General features: G+C 41.7%; 3 protein-coding genes and 2 long non-coding RNA genes across 6 annotated transcripts; 4 read left to right on the top strand and 1 right to left on the bottom strand.

Moving 5' to 3' along the window:
* Positions 1 to 3,503: 3,503 nt before the first annotated feature.
* On the top strand, positions 3,504 to 6,783 carry LOC119137454. Its single transcript, XR_005100919.1, has 2 exons — positions 3,504 to 5,660; positions 5,822 to 6,783. It is a non-coding gene; the product is annotated as an uncharacterized LOC119137454 (long non-coding RNA).
* An 89-nt stretch (positions 6,784 to 6,872) lies between these two features.
* pgap6 (post-glycosylphosphatidylinositol attachment to proteins 6) lies at positions 6,873 to 11,870 on the top strand. Its single transcript, XM_037275968.1, has 13 exons — positions 6,873 to 7,055; positions 7,380 to 7,560; positions 7,637 to 7,838; positions 8,180 to 8,307; positions 8,385 to 8,644; positions 8,805 to 9,130; positions 9,200 to 9,296; positions 9,370 to 9,472; positions 9,713 to 9,852; positions 9,971 to 10,149; positions 10,214 to 10,360; positions 10,438 to 10,554; positions 10,686 to 11,870. The coding sequence occupies exons 1-13, from the start codon at positions 6,911 to 6,913 to the stop codon at positions 11,007 to 11,009; spliced, it is 2,349 nt and encodes a 782-aa protein (XP_037131863.1). The 5' UTR covers positions 6,873 to 6,910; the 3' UTR covers positions 11,010 to 11,870.
* A 1,245-nt stretch (positions 11,871 to 13,115) lies between these two features.
* Positions 13,116 to 19,732, bottom strand: rgs11 (regulator of G protein signaling 11). The gene is made up of 17 exons (XM_037275970.1): positions 19,622 to 19,732; positions 18,547 to 18,643; positions 18,346 to 18,396; positions 16,868 to 16,974; positions 16,721 to 16,772; positions 16,509 to 16,567; positions 16,341 to 16,417; positions 16,155 to 16,236; positions 15,278 to 15,346; positions 15,061 to 15,084; positions 14,927 to 14,988; positions 14,578 to 14,691; positions 14,272 to 14,387; positions 14,069 to 14,156; positions 13,849 to 13,987; positions 13,351 to 13,433; positions 13,116 to 13,254 (listed from the first exon to the last, which is right to left on the bottom strand). Exons 1-17 carry the CDS (start codon positions 19,682 to 19,684, stop codon positions 13,137 to 13,139), a joined length of 1,401 nt encoding a protein of 466 aa, XP_037131865.1. The 5' UTR covers positions 19,685 to 19,732; the 3' UTR covers positions 13,116 to 13,136.
* Positions 18,639 to 19,963, top strand: LOC119137023. Its single transcript, XR_005100839.1, has 2 exons — positions 18,639 to 19,546; positions 19,656 to 19,963. It is a non-coding gene; the product is annotated as an uncharacterized LOC119137023 (long non-coding RNA).
* A 34-nt stretch (positions 19,964 to 19,997) lies between these two features.
* c17h7orf26 (chromosome 17 C7orf26 homolog) lies at positions 19,998 to 22,822 on the top strand. 2 transcript variants are annotated; one of them, XM_037275971.1, is made up of 8 exons: positions 19,998 to 20,145; positions 20,544 to 20,744; positions 20,822 to 21,043; positions 21,127 to 21,292; positions 21,415 to 21,692; positions 21,792 to 22,029; positions 22,241 to 22,280; positions 22,383 to 22,822. In XM_037275971.1, exons 2-8 carry the CDS (start codon positions 20,550 to 20,552, stop codon positions 22,606 to 22,608), a joined length of 1,365 nt encoding a protein of 454 aa, XP_037131866.1. In that variant the 5' UTR covers positions 19,998 to 20,145; positions 20,544 to 20,549; the 3' UTR covers positions 22,609 to 22,822. The 2 variants fall into 2 exon arrangements, with proteins under 2 accessions (XP_037131866.1, XP_037131867.1); XM_037275972.1 differs by having other exon boundaries at positions 21,163 to 21,292.
* The last annotated feature ends 3,322 nt before the right edge of the window (positions 22,823 to 26,144 follow it).

Raw genomic sequence — 26,144 nt, forward strand, 5'->3', positions numbered from 1 at the left:
GAGCGCAACTCAATAGGCTCCTATAAAAGGCTGCCACACACTACGGCGCCACAAAGAAAGCCAATAAGTGCGAAAGTTAAAAACCATTAAAGCAAAGCAACAAGACAAGAATAAAGGAAAAAGTAACAGCGGGCCAACTGGTGAGAGGCCTAAATATTGTAAATGGTCCCACCAACCAGCCCCCCTCAATACCATAAGAACACCCCAAAAACACACAAAATAGCCTCCACGGGTCCATAAACAGGTGTAAGGGCAGTCAAGTTCAACGGTGCCCAATGGACTGTGGTTGTGAATCGTTAAAACATCACAAAACAGGCAAACGTGTGAGCAGCGTCCTGGGCACACATCATTTTATGTGGCCCGCAAAGGCATATTGTGCATCAACCTGTGTCAGTACTAAAATTAAAAATTGTCTTTACTTTGAAAAAAAATTGACATATTGCTGGCAATTTTTATTACCATTCATCTTTTTAAACACTTTTTACGAGTCCCTGATTTCAAAACTAATTATTGATCAATTTGTTGTGTAGCCTACACTGTAAATAATAAAAGCCATTGATAGTCATAATGGCCCTCTGAAGAAAACTATGACTACGATGCGGCCCGCGACAAAAATTTGTTTGACGCCCCTGATTTAAAAGTACTTCTTCAGCATAGTGGAAGTTCAAAGAGCTTATCAGGGTTGCAGAGCTGGAGCCTATTCCAGGTGACTGGGCAAAAGGCAGAATACACCCTAGATTGGTCAACACTCAATTGCAGGAATTAACATCATCATCATCAGTTAATTGCACAGTCAATTTTATTCAAATTAGTATCTTATGTTTCTGAGCTGAAAAACTTGGTGACCTTAGTAATGCATTTTTGGATGTTTACATTTTTCTTTAATAGTCAATGTAACTGTTACAGTCAACCGCCCGTATGGCCCCAAATCTACTCTCATGTTACTGTTAAAAGGAAAACTGCAGACCCAAAAACCCCTATCACCCTCCCAAAAATGTAGCCCCCCATCGCATCCACATGACTTCCAACCCACAAAGTTTTCCCCTTTTTATTTCTCTCTCCGTCTCTCTCTCTCTTTCTCCGCTAAGGAATTTTGAACAAATTACCTCCACATGTGCTTAAAGGAGCCCCATGGGAAGAGGGCCAAGAAGAATATACTGCTGACTGAACACAAACATTGACTTCATCAAACATGGAGCTCTGATATTCTCCATATGCTCACCTGGCACGGCGGGTCGCTCGCTGACTGCGGCGTGGCGACATCTTGTCAGTCTGCCTCGTTATCTTCCTGTGGCACATATTTTTGGATAAGGTTGGAGTGAGGGGGGCTGTTTAGCACTTTGCTGTCACTGATGTTGTAGGCACTATAACAGCATGACCTTAAGTTGGATATTGTAGAAAAAACCCCTGAGACAACTACAAGTTATTAGTGAGCCAAAATTGTGCAGTAGTTGACAACATGTGCTATTTTTTCCAGTGAAGGAGCTAGGAGGGGTGGTCTAGGGCACTGCCCTCCCTTGAAATATAATTGGAACCCTAAGGTGCCAGACTAGACAGATTATTCAATTTGCCCGTGACTTTTTTGGGTTGGTGAATTTGCTCCCGAGATGTCAGTGGCCACTCAGGAAAAAAAAAAACACCTCCGCCAGTGATTAGTTCTCCTAGTGATATTATAATTTTTTATTTATCACTGTGTATTATAGTGTGTTCTTTGAATATAATTTTCTTGATAAACGGGGGTTCACTGATGCTGTGGCCATTGAGTGTGTATGTGGTGATGTTGTTGAGAAAGCCGCCCTCCAAAGGAATCGGTGCGTTTTTGTCTAGTAACCAAAGAAAGGGCTGAGAGAGAAATATGACAAACTGCAGAAAAATAGAAGAAAAGGCAGAAAAGTAAAAAGAGTGATTTACGTCTAATCTCACCCGTCCCCATCCCGTCTCGCTGGACCCCATGTTGCCTTTGGACCACCGCCAGACGCTTTTTGATTGTTGTTCACCTTCTTTCTCGTGTCACTCGACAGGCGCTTACTGTGACCTTTCCAACGATGAATATAGGTCGCTGAAAGATTACTTACAAGGGAGCTTTCACCAGCTCTGAGGAGAAAAATCACCTAATCAAGCGAAGCAATATTTCACCTTATCATGAATACGTCTCCTCCGTCACGGTTGACTTCCACCATCATGGCATGTGTGCGTCACTAAGGGGTGGAGTTGGGGGGGGTTGATAGGCTCTGCTCTTATCTAGATAACTCCAAGATGTGCTCCAAGCTCCAGTTTGGTTTGTGTCTTCTCAGCATCTCTATCTTAAATGACATGACACTCAGAGGAAGCGAGGGGGAGAGAACCTCAAATATTTGGCAAAGTCTTAAACTGAAGAAGGGGGGGCTATTGTGTTGCATTCCATGTGGATGAATTAGTCAGCTGTTGGACACGTTTCACATGTGTGCGTGGAAGAAAAGCACTGCAAAACAATGAGGAGGTTTCAAACTATTTTGCAATAAGAGCAACACTGACAATTGACTCGCATTATAATCACGAGGCCCTGAGTCACAAAAAAAGTTTCATGTGTCGTTTGCTCAAACGTGAAAAGTGAAAGTTTGATTGATGGTATTTTTCAACAAAACAATAAATGAACACTTCCGTTCACTGAACTCTAAATAAATGATGTGCAAATCCTATCCACATACTCCAAAATCTGTAAATGTAAAATTTTGTGCCATAACTCCCATAAATAGAAAGCAATCAGAATGACAACATGTTTTTTTATTTGTTCATGGAGTTGCCACAGCTATGACTGGTCATTCTCCCGAGCACTGGAAGAAAACTCCTGCTAAACGTCTCAACAATAATGCTCCCCGAGGTTATTTATTCTGGAATGTTAATGGGCTTAAACCCTGGTGCCCCCCTGTGACCTCTGGCTCACGCTCCTTTGGGCTTTTCCTATCAAGCGTTCGATCAAGCGCTGCGCAAATGCTGTCATCCGTTGGAGCAACAAAGATTCATGCAGCAGGAAGATTTGGATTAGATGCTGTTGAACGCTGCCCAACACACTTTGATGGATTCTAATGTTTGTTGTCATTGAACGATATTTGAGGACTTTACTTTTCAGACACTGAGTTCAAAATTGTTTGATATAGAAGAACCAGTGAAGTAATTGAAAAAGAAAAAACAAGATGAACCTAGTACAACAACTAACTGAGTTCTTGCTCCTCGTTGGTCGCTTTATGTCACATAAACATGATAGTGAATGTTTATGGACTTTGCTGTATCCATGTGAGAGCCATTAGTTTCTCTCTTTAGGGTCCTAAATGGAAACAGATGCACAGAGCGACATCATTCCTTTACTCGTGAGGAATCTTTTCTTGTTCTCTCCAATTGCTGATTACTTTTCTGTACTGCTCTCAAACATTCTGCCAGTGAAGCCAATGTGTCAATGTTTGACATCTGGGCATATGTGGAAGTGTATTCTTCTTTGGGGATTTGGATGAGATTGGGAATTTTTTTTTTTTTTTGGATGAGGGGGTGCACGTAATTATGCAGTAAAGATGGCAAGATTTTTCTCCCTTTCCTGGTGGACTTCTGCAGACCGTGTCAAGCTAGAGGATTTACTGGCCCACTGGCCTCATTGCCAAAGGCAGTTTTTCCCCACACTCATAGGATTAAAGCATTCCAACAAAATAAAAAATAAAAAATTAACACATCATGTTAAATCTAGAATCAATCAAATTAAAGGTTGCCAAATATTGAGCCCACTCTTTATCGGCTGTAAATCAATGTTAAGAATTTACAATTATTTTGTTTAGAATTTATTATCAGTTGACTTTGTTAAAGCAATGAATCGATTTTTACTTACTGGTAATTATCACCATGCCTTTTTGTGCCTTACTCGTGTATGCTTCTCTTCACAATTTGCACACGTCAGGGGTTTTGCCACCTGGAGTAGGGTGGAACAGCTGCCCAAATAAGCGCCAACCTTCTTTATGATTACCCCTAAATAACTTGTAACAGCACAGACAGACAGAGTTAAATATTATATGCTCATAATGAAGGCCTTTTGACAACCTGCACATTTTTTAACCCATTTGAAATGTTTGCTCAGGTTTATGATTTTCCTCAAACTGGAAGTTAGGGACACTGACTCATTAAAGCCATAATCCTCTCTGTGTGCCGCATTTTTTATGGTTACCCACTTTCTCATGTGACCTCACAGTCATTGCCTTCCTCCCAGTTAATTTATGTGTCTACCTCCCCCTCTCGCTTCTCCATTCCAAGGAAATTACAGCATGCTGTCGGGTATAACAAATTTGCTTTCTGATTATCTTGTGGAAGCTCTTTATAGCAATCAGCTGTGGTGATCCAAAAAGATGTAGTTCTCCTGCAAAATGACATTCAGTTTTCAGGGTTGCTCAGAGTTGGACTGCCACAACGGTGCAACCTGATATCTGTTGGACCTCACGGATCGAATCCCAGCGGTGAAAAATCAGGACTGGTCGTTCAACCCGAGAGAATCCATCTAACACTCGTGGATACATATAGCAAATGTTTATTCACTGCTGCCCCCTACAGGTCTTTTGTTTTCCCTCCACTGGTTGGCAGATCGCTTTTTTTAGATGGCAATCACGTCAGAGTTGTAAGTTACGACCAAAGGTCATCAAGTGGAAAGCTCCGCAGATGTCTTCTTTCACAGAGACTCTGCTGTGTCCTGTAATTTTGTTGCAGACAGCGCGTGAATGGAATATTAATGTATTATGAAGACATATGTCTCCCTCTGCTGGCGTACTCAATCACAATATTTCTTGAGGCTTAACAAAATGTCCTATTGATCTCCATTTTACACTTAGTTACAGTTTATTTTTATTTATGATTTTGTATTTTATGTAATGTTTTAATTTTTTTTATTCAGCCCCCACAAAACAATAATTTATGATCATATACTTTCACTAATCTTTAAAAAAAAAAAAACATTTATTATACTATTTTTCTTAAATGCACCAACTCTCATTATCTAACTGCTCAGTAAATCAGATTAAAGAACAGAACGGGCTGGACTGTAAGCCATACTTTGCCTATCCCTGTGCTAACATTCAAATACACTAAAATACACTTCACTCTGTGTATTCAACATGCTCCACATAACTACGATGTGTCCTTACTGTATGTCATACTGTTGACAGTTGGAGCCGGTTTGTGGTCACATGATCTTCTCCATAGATTAGTGGAATGGAGTCATGAAGCTTCTGAATGTGACCTGTGGAATGAAACTCCCACCATTGTTTGGCTAGCACACAAAGAACAAACCAGCAACCTCTGCGGCGTCAATGCTTGGTGGTGATGTCACTAGTTTTTCTTTCCCAGTCTTTTCATTGTGCTGTTTCGTATGTGTGCGCGTGTAGGATGTTGCTCAGGAGTTAACTATCACACTGGTACTATACGCGAATCCGTCTTTTATTAATGCAGTAGCTAGAAGTAAATAGCAGTGCAACATGACAGACTTTCCAGATTTGAAGGAGCTGGAAAATAAAGTTGGCCGGAAAACACCAGAAAGTCTTATACTTTGGATGAGGAATGCTGCCGACTCACAAGATGTGGAGATAGAGCATCAAAACTGCATACTCAGTGATTCTTTTGCCAACAAATTGAGCAACCTTAAGCAAGAGATGGTAAGGAGGATTTTCTTCATGTTCATATGCCTAATTGAATAACAACAAATACCTTTTCATGGTGCTGGAACATTTTGGAACAATACACTTCCAAAAGAGTCAATAAATTTAAGTGCACAAACTCAGTACAGTAATTCTACTCGTCTTTACTGTCTATTCAGAAGTGGATGCGCTCTGCGGATGTGAGGATTCTACGCCAGCTGGTTGCTGTGCACGAGGGCATCGAGTCCATGCGCTGGCTCATGATGGAGTGGAGTACCTTGGCCGATCGTGACAGCAGCCTGACAGGAAGTCTAAGCAGCTTGGTGACAGTTGAGGAGGGTGCACGCTCACTAACTCCATGCAGGTGCAGTGTTAGGGGGGAAACAATGGAGAAAATACATTTGACATACCCTGAGAATTTGCCCGATACCTTTAGTCAAGAATCATCAGGTCATTCACCGCACAATGACAGTGACCAGTCACATCAAAATAGCTGTGTTGAAATGTCAAGCCAAGAGTTCAGCCCATCCACAAACTGTTTCGTTGAGAACGACTTCCAAGAGTCAGAACCCCAGGACTCAGAAGCTCACTCTCCGCAGGAACTAAAAGTGGGCGCTGGCCCTAATAAAGAAGTGAATGAAAGGTCGCAAGAGACAAAGCAACAAAGCCACAACAGCATAAGAGAAGAGGATGAAAAGATGGCTGCAGTTTTGTTTGGGTATGATGCTCAATGGTGCTGGATAGAGTCACAAGATGACGTGATGTTTTTGTGATCTGCAATTAGCGCAACACAAAATACATGTCCATAACGTGAGACACTATTTTTCCTAATGAAAAGTGCAACATGTATTGCAGTAAGTAAATTTAAATAGTAAATGCATTCAGGTTTTATTGCAGTAAGTTTTTATATATATTTTTTTACAAGTTTTATGATCTTCGCAAATATTGCAAATTACAATATTTGATTTATTCTATTATGAAATTTAAATTTGTAGAAAAATTGAGTAGGCTGCCTATCCTCGCATTTCAATATGCTTTTGTTTTTTGCTATACAGTATAATCTGAATGGACTACCTACTATATGCAGGGGCTGTTTTCATCTTGAGGTTACTTTCTTAATGTCAAATATACGACTATCAAAGATATTTGTCTTATTTCTTTAATGCCCCAAACTCTCAGATTACTTTTTTTCATTAAGATTTTCATTTGTGCAAGAGATGATGCAGGTATTAACGTGTGACGTAATTATAATAGTTTTTCCACACCGTATGACGTCACGTATTGACATTCTGAACCAGGAAGTGGAGCGCAGGAAAGAGCGTTTCCCAATCGACGATGTAATGTATCAGACGGGAAACATGGCATTTTATTTCATCCTCTTCTTCGTCCTTACAAAGGCGACATTTGGAAATGGTAAGTACGAAATAAATAAATCAGGGGCAACGTTGACGCGTTAGCCGCTTGGCTAAGCTGCATAGGACAAGTGCACAACTATCATACAAGAACGCTGCATGAGTTCACGTTGAAAATCATCACAATTCAAGGTTTGGGGTATTGAATGTCTATTTCTATTAGCATTTTCCCAGTTTTTAAAAAGTTCAATCGCATGATCATTGCAATTGTACAGTAATGTTATGGGTATGTTTACGAATACACGAATTACCCCACTGTTACAAAATGTAACCATGCATTACCTACAATATATTATATAAATTGTTGTTTTTCCACATGTCGCAGATGAGGTGACATTCGTATCAGAGCTTTCGTCCAAACCAGCTCAGAAGTTGTCCATGTATGGCTCGTATGGCAGCGTAAGGTTGCAAAGGTTTCACATACCAGAGGACACCGCCATAGCCTGCTGGTTCCTAACAGTAACCAAGGGCCACGGCTTTCACTGCAGAGAGAAGAATGTCACCATGTAAATATATATTCTGTATTCTTCTTTCCCGCTTCTCACACTACCTGCTGCATTTACACTTCTCACTTTTTTGTAGCTATATTCGGCAGGGTGCACCTCCAGTAATAAACCCTATTGGCACTGAGTTTCCAGACGTGACACTGTGGAACGCCTCTCGCTCCTTCATTGTCCCAGTGACTTCGCTTAGCTCAGCAAGCTTTAACCTCTCTGATCCTACACCCGGGGACTGGTTTATTGTCAGCCACTTGCCTGAAGATGATGGGCGCATTGAACAGAAGGTCTGCACATACTACTTTGTCTTTAGCCACATTGATACTTTAGTAATAACGTTTTTATATTGTGCAACTTACTACTTTGTCTTTAGCCACATTGGTATTTTAGTAATAACGTTTTTGTATTGTGCAACATTTCATCATACTGATGGCTATTTGGAGTGTTTTGTTAAACACATTGAGCTAGGCAAGAGTTTTTTTATTTTTTTTAATCCAGAAGTACTAAGTTGATTGACTGGCTGGTCAGCGTTATGTCAATTCACCACACTTATCTGTCTTCTCTCAGTCCTAAAGTAAAGCAAGCTGGTATATATTGCATGGATACCCACTTTCTTTTTGTTTTTCAGGGCTTGCCATCGTGTTCCTACTTTTTAGAGCCTCAGCTGTCCATCAGGAGGGCAGTTGACACACCCATTATACAGACGGGAAGTAAGCTCAGACAGACGGCCGGCCCGGATAAACCCACACGCCTAAAGTAGGAAGTCACCGTGTGATGACGTTGCCTTTTATCTCAAGATTTCTATCAATTTGTTGTATGTTTGTGTGGTTTAGGTTGTATGTCCCACAGTTCTCTTCATCTGTTTCCATGATTGTGGACAATTGTTCCTCAGCAGAGGAAGCTGTAAATTGCACTCTGGCCCTCAGCATCGGCTCAAACTCTCTACTATATGACGCAGCAAGAGTGAAATGCGCTGGGCGTAGGTGTTCTGTGTTTCTCAATAACCCACCTTGGGACACCTGGTTACGTGTTGTCGTGGAGAGTATTCAAGACAACCAAACAGTGACTTTCGACATTCAATCAAGCTACCCAGGTAATGTAAACAAACACCAAATGCCATGTGGTAAAGTACAGTTTAATCATTTGATAGTGATTTAGAATTGTAAACTCACATTTGACTTCATGAGCTTCATGATTAGAAAAATCAATCACGATTATTTAGGTAAGGATTTTTTTTTCTTGCTGTGTTTCAGTGGAGTGCAAGCCAGAAAGCGTAGGTCTTGCAGCCGGTCTTCCAGGTCTCGATATCAACAGCAACTCCTCATCGGCGAGCAACAGCTCCGCGGCTTTAGAGAGTGTTCTCTTCAGCAGTCAGATGGGATCGCTCCTTCTGTTGCCTTCTGCGTGTGTATGGAACATTCCGGTGCACTATGAAGAGACGGATATTTTCTCACTCCGATTCTCTCCGGTGGTTGGACCCAACGTCAGCGTCAGAGCGACGCAGCCCACACTGCTTACATACCCTCTGCCTGCGCATGCCACCGGCGGGACACTCAACCTGCAGCTCACACTCAACACTGTGAGTGCTAATAGATTGCAGGATACTGTTTGTCTATGAGTGGAGTCTTACTTTGCTTTGTTTGTAAAGACGAATGTAACACTGGGGAACGGCAGCACCGTGGTGGCCTGCTTCACTCCCGAATCACCAGTCCTTCAACTCAACAACTCGCTACGATGCCGCACAGGTACCACCCACGTTCTAGCATTCTTGCCATTCTGTTTTTATTTACAGTCATACTCTAATTTGTGTTTCTGAAGGATACGGAATGAATGTGAGCACCGGTTTTCCCAAATCTGTCATCCGGCTGCCTTTTCCTCTGTTAGCAACATGGTACCTCACTCTTCAACTCATGTGCGACAGGTAATCAGCACTTGTGTATTTTTTAAATGGGCAAATAACGTGATTTGAAAATTTCATTCCTTCCTTATTGCTGGTCTCGCTTAAGTTTTTGTTTTCCAAAACTGTGCTTAATCCTCCAACGTGGAGCATGAGAAGACCTTTCACAAATGTCCACTGTTACAACAGTTCAGTCAGACATATGTCCAAGATCTTTCACAATACTTTTTTAAAATTAACATCTGGTTTGTGTGTCTGCAACAGTGACTGTGGCAATGTGTCTGTTGTGTCCGTGAACCCGGAGGTTTTTGTCACTGGCTGCGTGGAGGACTGTGGCATGTTTGGGGAATGTCGACTCTTCAGGTCTTCCAACTACTTGTATGCGGCCTGTGTGTGTAAGACTGGTACGTGATTTCAATGACCATTCATTGCGTTCAGTTTTAAGGAAAAAAATGCTACGTTAGTAATATTTCTAAAATGACCTGTCAAAATAGTTCCGCCATAATTTGTTTGTGTGTTTAGGTTGGAGGGGTTGGGGCTGCACCGACGACTCAGAAGCTCTGTCGTTGACCCGCCAAGTGGCAGCCACTCTGCTGCTCACGCTCAGTAACCTCAGCTTCCTGCCAGCAATCGTGTTGGCCGTCAAACGCTTCTACATCACGGAGGCATCTGTTTACCTCTTCACTATGTTCTTCTCTACGGTACGACAGTTGATCAAAGTTCTGGTGCAATTATAGGATTTTATTAACTGTGTGTGTGTTGCAGTTCTACCATGCCTGTGACCAGCCCGGTATAGCCGCGTTGTGCATAATGAGCTACAACACCCTCCAGTACTGTGACTTCCTGGGCTCTGTTTGTTCCATATGGGTCACATTTTTGTGCATGGCTCGTTTCAGGAATACAGTCAAATATGTAAGACAACGCAACCTCTGCTGTCGTACAGTCTTGGCGATTTTGACATGGTGTGCCCTCTCTTTATGTGTACGTAGACTCTGTTTCTTTTTGGAACTCTGCTGATCGCCATGTCACTGCAGCTGGACCGCAGAGGTCTGTGGAACCTGCTGGGTCCCATCCTCACCGCCATTCTCATCACGGCGGCTGTTTGGGTAAGGGAAGCACGACAGGCAATCTCGGGTATCTAGATTAGTGATAAGAGTTGTGCCTTGAGATATGAATTGAAATTATTCTTTGACCCCTTAAATTGTTTTTGATAACATGTGAAAATCTGTGTCGACAGGTGCACCGAGGAGTGAAGCGTGGCCAGTGTTACCCTCCGTCCTGGCAGAGATGGGTCTTCTACTTTCTGCCCGGACTACTCTGTGCTGTCATCGGGATAAGTTTGTATGTTTTTGCAGAGACGGAGGACAACTACTTCTACACACATTCCATTTGGCACATCCTGGTGGCCTCCTGCGTTGTTTTCTTTCTACCTCCACGTGAAAGAACTGCCGTCAACTGGACCATGGGATGGTCCTCAGATTGGAATTGGACGTGGAGCTGGACTCCTCGCATTTGCGGTTACACACTGTGTAGCAAAGATGAGTGCCACACTGTCACATGACACCGACACACTGATTCTGTCAAACTGCTGCAACACTCACACAAGACGCACTTTGAGAATGTAGCGTCTGCTTCTGTAATTCCTTTCTTCCTCCCACAAGCATCAACTTTACCTGCTGCTTTTTTTGTAATCACATTCAAACACTGTCTTTATAAAAGTTCAAAAAGAGCAATTCTGCAGACCTCCCAAAAATGACATACGTTTCAGTACCTCCTGATCCATGGAACCAGCTATAAGCGAAAAGAGGTATTCAGGTAGCCTGACCAGTTTTATACCAATTGTTTGTGTAGCTCTTATTTGGTAGTTGATACACTGTAAGCTCCAAATATTTATGAATTCTGTTATTTTAAAAATGTCAATTCCTGCTCAGTGATAGTGTGTGCAAATGTGTATACATGTTGTCTTCCTTTAAGGAGTCGGATGGATCAGGCTCCGCGCAACCCTGAACATGATAAGTAGTATAGGAAATGACCGATGATGTTGACCTGGTTTATTATTTTTCAATTCCTTCCATGATGGCCTATGGTTCACACCAGTTGAATGACTCCTTGTCAGGTGTGTTTATGCCGTACTCATTCTGAAGCACTTCTAAATTATGTTAGTTCCGTAGCCCTTATGCTCTAGTGAGACCTTGAATGTAAACGTATATATGTGCCTCCCTGTTTTTATTTCTTACCTCTGTCATTCCAGATTTTGTTTCATGCACTTTATATCTTTGGGTATTCACCACACTCAATGTTCAAATCCACCCTGCCTTTCGCTGTACATCTTTATGGGAATGGCCTGAGGAGATCTGTGAACCTCTACCTCCCAGTTATTTGACTTACACACATAACAAAAATAAATCTGTCGTCAACAGCATTTTGGGGATTGTTTTGTTCGCTCAAAAAAAAAAAATAAACCCACGGGAGAGTAATTCATTCAAGTGTATTTCTCTTATTGTTTAACACTCTCATTCATGTGACTGACTAAATGGTTAAAAGGAGAGAAGCAGATTATCATAATCCTCAACAATGTAGAAAGTGTTGAAACACACTCGGCCCATGTGTGTATGTGCATGCAGTATCTTGAGTCCATTAGTAAAATTGATATGCACTCATCAAGTCCTACATAGCTGAGTGCTAAATATCACTGATGGAACAATTCAATGTCCACAGTTCAGGGTGATAACAATTTTTTTTTTTTTTTTGCTGGCATCAACACTGGAAGGGTCTTAAAACTCTATCAGATTTAATGGTAAGGAACAGAGACGTTATATTTGCCAACATACAATGAACAAGCAATTTAAATGTTTTTTTTTTAAATATTGTAAAGAAAATGCATAGAAAAGACAATAACGAAGGCAGCCTCGAAACCTGGGTGGAATTATCACAAAGGAGGTGTCTTTTCGAGGCCGTACTGTATTCGCGGCGTAGCTAATGTAATTTGAAAGATTTTGTGCATTTAAGCTTGACCGAAGGTGGTCACTAGGGAGAGCTAATCAGCCTGAGAGAACTACCAGTCCCATGTTTTTTTTAAATTATCTTTTATTTTAGTATTGTCAATAAGAGGCTTTGCAAGTTTCATTAGAAATGCATGCAAAGATAATAGGAGTAGCTGGCATGATCAGTGGCTCAATCGCTTTTAGTTTATTGAGTAAAACACAAAATTGAACTCCTGAATGTTTTATTGGGGCGTTAACATGCTCAAGCAAAGAAAGATTTACACAAACATACACGATACAAACTAATTAGCAACATAAGGTATAATGTTGCTTAAAAATAGGTGAAAACTGACAGTTAATATTAAGAACAAAATAAACATTTTATTGCTGCGAGACATGATTGATTCACTATAAATACTCTGCGGGAGTCATTATTTCAGCCACCACACGTCAACAACTGTGCACTCATTCCCTTTTTGTTTAGCTATTTTTGTACTGTGCAACAAGATGGAGGACTCGCAGACAAAAATCCTACCACAACTGAGGATGGAAAGTGAATGGCAGGCTCATTTGTCCCCCCCCCCAAGGTAAGAGGAAATTGGAATCAGCAGTTCGAAATGAAAAAAAAAAAGATGTTGACCACAGAGACACGAATGACAGCATGGTGGACCTGTTATGTTATGTTTTTGTGTTTTAGCCTGGCATCATACAGCTGCAGAGCTGGTACCTGCCTGCCCAGTCCCTTTGGCGAGCCCTTCCTGAGTGGCGGCCTTAGCAGGGGAGGGGCTTGAGTGTCGTTGTCGCCTCATAAAGGGGAACACGCTGACAAAGTGGAGAATGGAAGTGAAGGTCAGAGGACATATAAGGGTATTAAGGGAATCAGTGCAGCAATACAGATAGATACATGTGAGTTTTCACCTTTTCTTGGTCTCTTGTGGAATAATAGCCCTGGCCAGCATGTTCTTGTAAAGGTCAGATTTAAGATATCTGGGATAGGAGTCCTATACACGCACGCACGCACGCACGCACGCACGCACGCACGCACGCACGCACGCACGCACGCACGCACGCACGCACGCACGCACGCACGCACGCACGCACGCACGCACGCACACACACACACACACACACACACACACACACACACACACACACACACACACACACACACACACACACACACACACACACACACACACACACACACACACACACACACACACACACACACACACACACACACACACACTTTTTAGACTGAATAGACTTCGAAGTAGACATTATTTTAGATTCACAGTGGTGTCCCTCAGGTTTCAATTCTGGGACCACTGCTACTTAGTTATGTTGCATATAAGATAATACGATTAAAAGATGCACAAATAAAAAAATTCGAATATAATATCACGCAGCCCAGACCTTCTTCATGAGGAAGTAGATGTGCAATTGCGCGTCATCCATGACAAAGCGATGAGGGCGTTGGATGCCCTCTAACGTCGTAGTCATGGTTTTACTGTCAATGTTCACCCAGCGTGCAGCTCCGGGTGCCAAGAAGTTTCTGTTTTACATTCAGGAGAGTAATTGACACTGACAGGGAATCATCAAAGTGTCTTTTTGTGTGTCAGTGTGTGGTTCTTACTTGTATATTTCTTCCACCTTCTCCACGATCTTGGAACTTTCTCCATGTCTTATGTCTTCACAGGCCTCCCAGAAACACAAATTCTCCGCTGATGAGAGAAAGAAAACAAATGTTGGGCGTGTATGGAGGCAACAAGCGATTAGAAAGTGGATGCAGTGAGAGTTTGAAAACAAGTTGCACCAAATGGAGCCTTATTCTCTCACCACTAAATTCTTTCTCCAGGTAAGTCATAAATTCCCGTCTCCCCATGGTGTCAATAAGAAGTGCCATGAAGTTGAAGCTCCAACGTTCCACTCGGAGGCGTGTGGGGATGGAAACTCTACTCGCAGAAACAGAACATTAATTAATATCGAAATGTACTCTGACTAATCGGCAACTCTGGTGACTATGATGTATTTCATTTAAATTATTTTGTATTGTTTAATCATGCTATTAGATAAATATTGATTGTGAACTGCACCAGATAATATGTTGTAATAATAATATTCTATATAATAATATTCTCTCACATATCTGAATTCATGGTCCAAAGTGCGATGTCATCAGAGATCCAGGGATTGCTGGGAAGACAACCCTGCATAATGGGATCGTGGTTCTGGTACTGCTCGCTGAATTTCAAAAAACTGCTCATACACAAAGACAGGGACACACTCAGAGTGTATTATTGTATTAGTGTTTCAGATCATAGGAGTTAATGGGCTTTAATTCCAACTTGCCTCAGGAAGCATCCATTAGTGGGAGCACTAAGCCTTCTTTATGTGGATGTGTAGTTGTGTATGTGTGATGGAGCAAATTTCGCATCCATTTGACAATGTGTTTACTTGAACACGTGCCCCCCCCCATTAGTGCGCTACAAACCTTTCCAGGCAAATGGATGACTTGACACGGTTTCTTCCCAGAGCCCTTTTACAAGTTGCAATCTGTAAAACCAACGTGCAAAAATAATCCTTTTTTAATATGCTTAATCAAGGCTAAAAATGATTGATCTTTACCTCTCTTTTGTAGAAATCACTATTCTATATCTGTTCAAGAAGAAAAATAATTATTGTTTTGTATTGTTTTGAATTATGATTGGAAATCATTTGACACTTACTTTGAAACAACACCAGCAGCAAAGAAAGCAGGAAAAACAAAACAGCATTGATAAAGATGGGCATTGACAAATATCAAACTGTAAGTAGGATAATGTTTTGTGATGCCTTCACTGACCAATACGACTCGTAAATTGGAGTTACTTGGCCTTTCCAGACCCATGTCGAGCACATTATGCACCCTGGGCTGAAAGGAGAAAACAACAAGCATCAGCGCATTAATGGTGTGTGTGTGTGTGTGTGTGTGTGTGCGTGCGTGTGTGTGTGTGCCTGTGTGTGTGTGTGTGTGTGTGTGTGTGTGTGCGTGTGTGTGTGTGTGTGTGCGTGTGTGTGTGCGTGTATGTGTGTGTGTGTGAGTGTATGTGTGTGTTCTTGTCTTTGAGCATGTGTGCGAGTGTGAGTTTGGACCAAATGCATGTGAGTGAGCACTTAACCCGCTCAGGGATTTCCACGCCACTGGCTCAGACTTTTTATTCCTAAATTCCCTTTTCATTTTGCCCGTGCCCTCGTTCCTAATTTATAAAGGCGAGGCAAGATGGAGTCCCTCCTCCAAAGATTTGTCCTCAGCTTCCCCTTACGGGAACCCTTTCCCCTCACAACCCTCTCTCAATGCTGCCTCACACCATTTTTTAATCTTCTTTCAATTATCATATTAGGATCATATAAGGAGCAGAATATGACATTTGAAGAGTCATGATGTATTGGATAGCATCATACAATGCGCCCCCCCCCCCCGTGCTCACACTTTGATTTTCCTCTGTGTTTCTCCACAGCTGTCAGCTGAGGCTTTGACTAGACGAGTTGAATATTTCATGCAGGAGGCTGAATGTATTGAAGTTGAATTTGGCTTCAAAGATTTGACACCAATGTGTTTGGCTTTTTCCATTTTACTGTTTGTGAAGGCAAACAAGAAAGGTCACACATATATTTCTTCCACCTTCTCTAGCCTGTATTTAGGCTAGGATAAGATTCATTGACACAGAGAGTGAACCTACTGGTGGTCTGTTAATGAGCCAGTAAGCCTGCTCCTGACACGCCAGAACAATACGGTCAGCCTTCCGCCTTTGTTTGGAAGCTCTGCACAACAAACACAATATGAGATTCTGGTGTTTGCATCATTGTGTTAGCAACACAATGCACTGTATGATCCCAACACAATGTTAGTAGTCATGTGCGTGTACCTGAGTTGCTCTCTGGCTTGCATGACCACAAAGTCCCAGGTGTGGTTAATCCTCTTGTGCAACAGACTGTAGCGCTCCTAGGCAGGGGTAAATGCTAAATGTCTGACTTTCATCATAAATGCTGATCCTTTATATATATAACCCTGCAAACAGAGTTTTACGTCTTACCTTTTCGTATTCCATCAACTCTCCTTGTTTTCTTATGTTCTTTTTAGCCAAGTAGATTGCTGATGGGATAAACCGTCGGATAATCGGATCAATTTAATATGATCAATATTGAAATTAATGTTACCACTGAATTATCCATTAGCTTGTGACTAGCATGGAAATGACCAGAAACAACCTTTTTTGAACTATTTTGAATTTCAGTCTTCACTTACCATAGTCCAGCTCAGTGGCAGGCCATCGAGTACTGGTCCAGAAATAAGGAGTCTAAAAAAAGTGAACTTTTGCAAGTCAGTCCTGACTAACTCTTCCAAATGAATCAATATTGATGGAGGCCAAGTGAGATGAAAAATAAAACATACCTGGAAGCGGTATGGTGATTCATCGGGACGCAGCACGAGAGATCGGGGCTCCTTGAGAGGGTAAATATAGCCGAACCTCACGAGCATGCCTCCAAGGTGCAAAGCCTCTGGAAGGGTCATAAACCACCTGTCACTTTGTGCCAAAATCCCGTGTGTGATTTTTGACACTAACCCCTCCATTTGTGAAAGTAAACTTAAGAGTAAATTTAATGTACCGTATTGGCCCGAATATAAGATGACCCAGCTCTGAGAGTGAACAGGAGGTGACAGGGCTTTTCTCTGCCCTGCATTTGAGTGTCCTACAGGTCAGTCAATCTCTTTGGTGTGGTACACACATGCATTCATGCAACGTAAAAGAACCCAGCTCCAAGATGTATGTCATCAAACATTCTTTTTTTTTAGGTAATTGTGCTCCTGCTGATGGGATAAACCGGATAATAATTTGTGATAAGTGTTCTTTGTTACATCATCACTAGAATATTGTAAAATTTTTGAGTCATGAAAGATGTAAATTTGATAGTTGAGAAACAATTGTGGCTGAAATGTCATCGCGAGTTATCAAAAACTCTTTTGAGATGTCAACGCACACATTCCTTTTTCATGTTTTTTTTTTTATGAAAAATTTTTAATACCCATCGGACTGAGAATTGTTGACCTACTCAGTTTAATATGATCAATTAATTACTGATTATAAGACGACCCACTCTTTTTCAAGACTCAAGTTTGAAAAAAGCCTTTGTCTAGACTCCGAATATAAGACGACCCCCCCCCCTTTTTCAGTTTTGTTTAAATGAAAAAACCTCATCTTATATTCGGGCCAATACGGTATTTCTTTTTATCACGACTGCTACAGTACAGACTAAATCGGGGTAACAGGTGTGCCTCTGTGGCGGCCATGTTTGTAGAGGCGGAACAAGGCAAGCAAAGGACAGCAAGGCCATTAGCTTAGCATCACCGCACAAAAGAGCCAATGCACCACTTTTTTTTCAAGCCTCTAATTGAGTTGATCTACCATAAAGTCTCCCAGGGGTGCACATTTCCCTATAGGATCTTAATTAAGTTAGGTCGCCAGGTGAGTTAATCAAACTTGTATCCTCTGGAGTATCTATTCCTGCTTTCTGGAAATAGCAACCCCATGACACACAAATGTGACTTCCCCAACTCACCTGGATAGTATGAGCACCATATCTAGGCAACAAATACAACAAGACATATACAAGACAATAGAGTGAACCTCCGCTTTTTGTAGGGGATAGGGACCGAGCCCTGCTTGTCCAACCACTGGCGGAGGTAGAGGGGTGCCATGGGGGCACTGACCTCCCTAACAGTGAACATGCAGACAATCTAATAGATAGATAGATAGATAGATAGATACATAGATAGATAGATAGATAGATAGATAGATAGATAGATAGATAGATAGATAGATAGATAGATAGATAGATAGATAGATAGATAGATAGATAGATACTCCTCACCTTCCTCACATATGTTGTAGTTGTGGATGAGCCACTCGATGACGTCATGGCCTGCAAAGTCACGAGACAGAGGGAGTAAGAGGACAAACTTGCTCACTTGCTCTTTGCAAAGCGCACTATTTTCCAAAATTCATGGCTGCATTATGCATGAGCACTGGGGCAAACATGCTGCAGCGGGCATTTCTAAGCACACACGCACACCTGTCATGGCGTGTGGGATGACTGTTATAAGGAGCCTCTGGTTTCTCATCTTCACGCCCATGTCCGGGTCCTGCATGGCCACAATCACTTTCTCCATCTGGAAGTTAAGGTGCATACACCATCCAGAATACATGTCGAGAGAGATACATGTCGTTTGTCTTTATTATGCAGCTTGACAGGGTCCTGATGACGATGTTATAAAATGTAAAGTAAAGATGCACTGCTTTCCGTCTACTGCTATCAATCACGGTTGATGTCTGCGGCAAAATTACCGGCAGGACACATCACTGTAGGTTCTCCACAACTAACTAAAAAGGGGAATTCGTTCTGTACGTCGAGTGATTCCCATCCATTAAGCATTACTTTATGCCATCTGGTGACCTCCTCAGACCTCATTGGGCTTAAATCATCAGATTCAAATCTGAGCAGAAGCTCAGTTTGTATCTTAACTTTCTCATGTGAAGAACTATTTGTATTTGAATGATTGATTTCACTCTATAGTTTTGTAGTATTTGAGTGTAAACACGATGTGCGGTGTATTTCATATTTATTTCATATTTTTGCTGCAAAACCCAATGGCTATCATTATCGATTAATATACTAAACAATTACCTCCAAGCGAATTGGCTTTTTTCTTGTTGGTTTTACATGATGTAGAAATCTGATTTTATTGTACGGTTTTATATTAACCCATTAAATTCTGAAAATGTATATGTACTTTTAGAATAAAAGAAAACATTTTTATAATTATATATGTAAAACCTAATGATTAAAATCACCATACCGTATCACTTTAGAGTTCATTAAACTTATTTCCATATTTCAGTAGGTAGCTTCAATTTAAATTCAACGTTACAAGTCACGTGAATTCCAAATTCTAACTAACAATTTAACGGATTTAACTCATCTCATCATTTTTGGGATTCTGTGTATTCTTTTAGTGCAATTTCTTGTCATCCATCTGATTTTGCTGATGACAAATGTTTAACCTCACGCGAAGGTCAGAGAACTCTTCCTGCAAACGCTGAATATATTATACATTAAAAAAAAAAAAAAAAAAAAAGATCATTCGTACCTTTCGAAAACATGCCATTTGCTCCCGGTGCCAGCCTTCTCTAGCCAAGGTGTTGATTGTCATCTTGTGTGCTGCTTGGGATAGCTCCACACAGTTGATGGGACGGCTTGAAGTGCTAGAGAGAGTGAAGCGATGGCGGCGGAAACGCGCATTACAGCGTGCGCGGTTTCCATCACGCGCATCTCGTCGCGATAAAAGCGGATTAGAAGATGCCGCGGCAAAGTGATTTGTATGGATAAAATGTTCGAATCATCAGAAGAAAAGCAATAGTATGTGTTTTTATACAATTTGTACAATGTTTTGATACTTAACAGTTGACACAATTCACAAAAACGTTTTCAATTGCTATGGGTTAATTATCGTGTGAATAATAATAATAATAATAATAAATAAAAATAATGTCAAGGGGAACTGTTTTGTCCCACAGAGGCTTCCGTAGTACCCGGAAGTAAGTCCGGCGACATTGAGTTACTCGGTTCATCATCATTCTGTAATTTAAACAATTTAGGGAGTTTCACCCTAAGGTAAGATCGTATTTCAATTCGCTTGATACAGTGTTTGTTGCTATGACAGTAATCAATGCACAAGTTGTTTTCGTGTAATAGAAAACGTTATCGTTAGCTTGACTCGGTAACATTAGCTTAAGCAGGACGACCGACTGTCTCTGGGAATCAGAGTTGATACCAAAGGAACATAAATACTTGAATGGTAGCAACTTGACTTATTCGTTTGTCATATTTGGAAGAACACACCATCCACAGTTACATGATCAAAAACACTCTTCAGACTTGATAACAATGCTGTGGCTCAGTTTCCAAGAAAAGATACCGATATAATTTCAATGTAAATAAGTCATATCGTTGGTTCATTTTACTAGAATGTGGAGTTAATCTTTGTAAATTTCAATTTGTGGCTCCATCAGTTAGAGATGGGGGACATACGTCAGTCCTTATTGCCTCGCGATGTGCTGAGTGCTGCCAAGGAGCTGCTGTACCACTTGGACATCTACATCAGTAACCTTGTGCAATCGGGTAGGCAGCCCCCCCAAGTAGACACAAAGACCTTGGAGCTGGTTGAGGAATTTATTCTGCATGCACCGAAGGACAGAAGCGCATTGACCAGGGTAAGGCAGAACACATCTGCAATATACACCATGTGGATTTCAGAACAGATGGCTGATAAACATATTATTTTTCTCAGAGAATGAGTGCACTTCAGGAGCTTCAGCTTCTGGAGATAATGTGCAGCTGTTTCCAGGAACAGAGCCGTGACACTGTTCGTCAGCTTATGTTCTCCGCCCTCTTCAGCCTCCAAGGAAACCAGGCAGATGACAGCCGCATGGGACTGCTAAGCAAGCTGGTTTCCATGGCAGTTGCTGTAGGCAGAGTTCCCATCTTAGAATGTGCTGCCACCTGGCTGCAGGTGAGCATTTTAGACTGCTGAAATGGGTTATTCACCCGTTTAAGGTAAAATGCATTTTCAAAGACTGTGTGTCTGTCTGCCAGAGGACCCACCGTGTGTACTGCGTGCGCCTGGCACAGGTGCTGGTGGACGACTACTGCAGGATGATGCCAGGTTCAGTGCCCACCTTACAGAATATCCACAGTGCCAGTCCACGCTTCTGCTGCCAGTTCATCACTGCTGTTACCACCCTCTATGACTTCACTTCAGGTTCTAGGCGTTAGAACATGCTTGACATGATGTTGAATGGCAAAATATCATATTTGTTTACTGTCGTGTCTGTGGGTAGGATATCAAATTAAAAAGAATATATTGTTTTTTTTGTCCTCCAGAGGAACTAATCCCTCCTCTAGAGCTCCTCCAGATGATTGTGTCATGGATCCAAGATGACCCTCACCTCGTCCTGGTCACCTTCCTGAACACACCTCTGTCTGGCAGCCAGCCACTCGGCTCATTTGATGTCACACCTCTGGGGGGCCTGGTGCGCTGGTGCGTCAAAGCCCCACTGAGTTACCGGCGGGACAAGAAGCAGGCCTCCGTACACAGCAGCTCTGAGAGTGAACAGGAGGTGACAGGGCTTTTCTCTGCCCTGCATTTGAGTGTCCTACAGGTCAGTCAATCTCTTTGGTGTGGTACACACATGCATTCATGCAGCGTAAAAGAACCCAGCTCCAAGATGTATGTCATCAAACATTTATTTTTTTTTTAGGTCTTTGTGCTCCTGCCAAACATACTCAACGAGAAAGGCATTTTTGGGCGTCTGGCCCTCCTCCAGATGGACTCCTTGGCCTCGCTGGTCTCCGACCTTTCTCGGCAATCGGACCAGGCCGACAAACACACGCACATGTCAGCCGCTGATATACATGCGTTAACGCAACTGGCTCTGGACCGGCTGGCTCAGGCCCTGCAGGTTGCCATGGCCAATGGCGCCTTGCTCTGCTCGAGAGGTGCGTGTGTCCATCACGGGAAACACAGTGGCAAAAGAAAGACTTATTGATTAACCATGTGCTATAAAGATACCCGGATAAGGTTTGGTTTCCTGCTGAAATTGCCTCACTGATTGTAGCTTTGTTCTTAGGAATCAAATGAACATTTACTTCATTGCGTAAAGGTTTTGTCGCCACATGTTTCTCATGTGCTGTCGTCTTCTTCTCGCAGAGGACCTGAGAGCCATCTGTTCACGCCTGCCACACAACAAGTAAGAAACCGAATTTTGAAAACAGTTAATTTATATTTGCTATCATACAATGAGTCTCAGTCTAAATGTTTTCAATTTTTCCTTGTGTGTTTGCTTTGTCAGTTTGCTCCAGCTGGTCTTGTCAGGCCCAGTGATGTACTACAACAACATCCACACACCTCCTCTGGCCTTCAGCCCTCACGCATCCCATTCTCCCATTGCCTCGCACCCCATCCACCCAGCACACGCCCCGCACACGCCGCTGGCCACCCTTCCCTCGCCGCATCCCAACTCCCACCCTCAGTTCCCAGCGCAGCCTTTCATGACCGGGATGCCGTTTCCCTTCTGACCGAGCCACTGAAGAAAACAAATCCTGTCGTCTTTTGTGAGTTAAATTCATTCATGTTCGTATGTGTGCGCATGAAATGTTTGTTTGTGTGCATGAGTAAATGGCTGTACAACATCTAATGTATTATAATGTGAATAAGCACATTGACCTTTGAACGTCTGTGTGGCTAACATCTTTCTCCAATAAATATTTTTCTACTTCTCCTTATACTCCATTTTAGCCGTTGTACTTTACTCCGGCCACTAGTAGTCACTATTATTTTGTGTTTTTAGCTGGAAAGATACATCTTGTTCGCTAGACATGGGAATTAGGTATGCTTGCAAAGCATTATGATATCTAATTGAGGAATTCTAAACAATGTTTTACATTAGCAATAATGTTCTCTTTTGAAAGGTATTCATTTTACAATATGCGGTACAGGATACAATGGAATGTCCTAGCTTCAATTATGAATATGTGCAAAAGAAAATAGAATCTCTTCCTGTCACTTCAAAGTGAGCAGTATGAATTACTAGCCCTCTAACTCAAAAGAAAGATAATGGCAGTGTATGTATTTATTAATCTATTTATTTGGAGCATGGAAAGGGCTAAAGTCCTTAGGGCAGAACATATTTAGTAGCAGACAGTTTAGCTCCTCCACCAATGAGAGTCATTACGTAACCAAAGATGTCACAAGTATCTTGGAGCTATGCCATGTGCATATGCTTGGTCTCTGTTTTGAGACAGATAGCTAATCATTAGCCTTCAGCCCACCTCAAATAGACGACCAAACCCCCTGGACCCCAACCCGCCTCACCCAGGAAGAGTTGCATCAGCCGCTGCAGTTCTTCCAAGGTGATAATGCCGTCTGCCACGGACTTATACACACATGACAATATAAAAGGTCTTCAGATGAGTCATAACTTATTTGCCCCTCATTGGCAATCCATTGCATAAACGGCAGCAACGATTCATAGACATGTACTTTATGTATATGTAGCACACATTAAAATCGGATGGATTTTTTTAATCAACTTAACTCAGTAAATTTCCAAGCTTCATTATTAAAAATACTTGAAGTTTCTTGAGATGGTGAATTTCTGGTTTCATTAACTGTAACCTGTAATCATCAAAAGCATATACCATAAGTCAAAACATGTAAACCTGTGTAAAGTGAATTAATGTAATGAGTTTCACTTTTCCATGAGTAACTTCAAACAGTTACTTTTTGGATTTTGTCTCAACTGTCACCTTATGTACTATTAGATTGTTCTGACTCAAGGGTGGGGAATTGATAACAGGATGTTTTCTGGGGGAGGTGACCCAAAAAGATACTATTCAAATGAAAAAGGCGGGCTTGAAGAGTATGTGCTCCTTTTAGAAATGTGACAGTTAAGCTACCGTTCGGCCGTTTTCCCTGATTTAGATGAGTCAAAAACGATCTTTTCTTTTTCTTGCAATCTGATATTTCCAAACATGATATCAGCATGCATTAAACCACAACACATCTCTGTTGATCTATCTGTGCCTACCTACACATAAAGGCTAAAAGCAACCTTTTTCCTCTGTTTATTTTGGGTGAAATCTTGTTGTGGTTGGTCCACTTCCTCCTTTGCAGGTGTGTGACAGTTGTGTGTGACGATCAGCAGCTTTTTTTTCCACATTATTTTTTTTTAATCAAAATTAAGTAATTATAATTGGACTGGGGCAAAATTATGCATTTTGTATATTTTATGTTTGTGAATGTGAAGGCCTCCAACATTTCACTGAGTTGACAATTCAACTTCACAACAGAAAATAAAAGTAGAAGCTGGACCCCAGCCTCTGAGTACTAAATCAAGATTACACGCAAGACATTTAAATCTTCTCTGACAGCTCTATGGTGGCTTCACATTCCGGGCCTTTGATGTATGAAACTATAACGACACTTAATTTAAGAATGCGGCTGAACTTTCCACTTCCTAAATCAAGACAGTATCTTGAGGGTGAAACTGTCTGTTTCGAAAAGTGAACAGAAATACATCTCTATTTAGTTATTGTTGAGGAAATTATCTATATGTTATAGGACGTTAAACACGTCCATAAACATATTTGGAAAAAGAATGGTAGGATTTTGCCTTTATGCGCCACCACGATATATATGAATCAGGTCAAATAGAATATGGATGCTAAAGCTTTACTTTTCCACTAAGAGTTTTGGTGAAACAATAAATCGTGGTGATTAGGGATGGACAAGTATCAATACCTAGTATCAGCATTGATACCAGCGTTATTTCATGCTATTGGTATGCATGACGGCGGCCGAGACCCCGCCCTCTTTTGGCCATTTTACGATTTAATGCGATTTTAAGGAAAACTACCTTTATAAGTCTATTAAAATCATCTGTCACTGTTTTTGGCTGACATTGTATGTATCTAAAGTACCAGTGGGATTGGTATCTGTGACTACTCACGAATTGAGAACTTGTACTGGTATCGGTCTGAAAAAAGTGTTATCGAACACCCCGATAGGTGATGGCAAATAGATACCGAAAATGTAACAAAAGTGTTCACAACAAAGATGAACTAATAATTTACTATTATTTCCAGTCTGCCAAACACTTTGCCACTCCCCATCAAACATATCCAATCAGCGGTGACTGATGCCTGTTGCCATTCCTAATGATTTATCATCATTGCCAGTCTGCCAAGCGCTTTGCCACTCCCCATCAAACTTGTCCAATCATAGCGGTGACTGATTCCTGTTGCCATCCCTGTTTGCAGTAACACAACCATGACTCAATATTGGGCCCATTCTTAACTGCTGGCACACGTTTGTGCGCGTGTGCGTGCGTGCATGCATGTGTGTGTGTCTGTGTGTGTGTGCGTGTGCGCGTGCGTGTGTGTGTGTGTAAGAGTGTGCCTGGGATTTTTTTCTCCACACGATCTTTCTACAAAACATTTTACTAGGTCACCGGAACAGAGGGTGCTTATGTCCCGAACATTATTCTAAAGTGACACGATAAACCCCCCGTTGTATTTTTTCCTTGATTGAAAAGATGAGCAAGATTTTACTATAGATAGATGGCTAGATAGATACGTTATTGATCCCAGGGGTAAATTTCCAGCATTATTCATACCCCAGAGTGTGTATATAAAAGAGAGGTTAAAAGATACAAGTCAACAAAGCATCAAACAACAGGCTGTAACAAAGGACACAAATGTAACCTCACTCCTAACTGCAGGCCTGCTGGGTGAGAGGCCTGGACCCGAGGTCTGCCCTTATGCCCCCCCCCCCCCCCCCCCCCGAACACCCAGAAGGACATAAACAGACAAAAAAAAAACAACCTCCCTAGTCTACTCCTCTGACTTAGTCAGCAACCCAAAGACCACATTAAATATATCTATATTTCCTCTTGTTCCTTCTCCTAAAATATATTTTCACAGCTGCACCTAAACTCAACTATTCCGTGGATTCTGGCTTGCCCTGTATTATTTTGGTTCAAGTTTTGAGGTGAAACAGTCTTTTGCCAATTTTAACCCATTTGAATGATTTCATTGCACCCAATTCCAGAATG

The sequence above is a fragment of the Syngnathus acus genome, chromosome 17, assembly GCF_901709675.1.
Source record: "Syngnathus acus chromosome 17, fSynAcu1.2, whole genome shotgun sequence".
NCBI classification, from domain to species: Eukaryota; Metazoa; Chordata; class Actinopteri; order Syngnathiformes; family Syngnathidae; genus Syngnathus; species Syngnathus acus.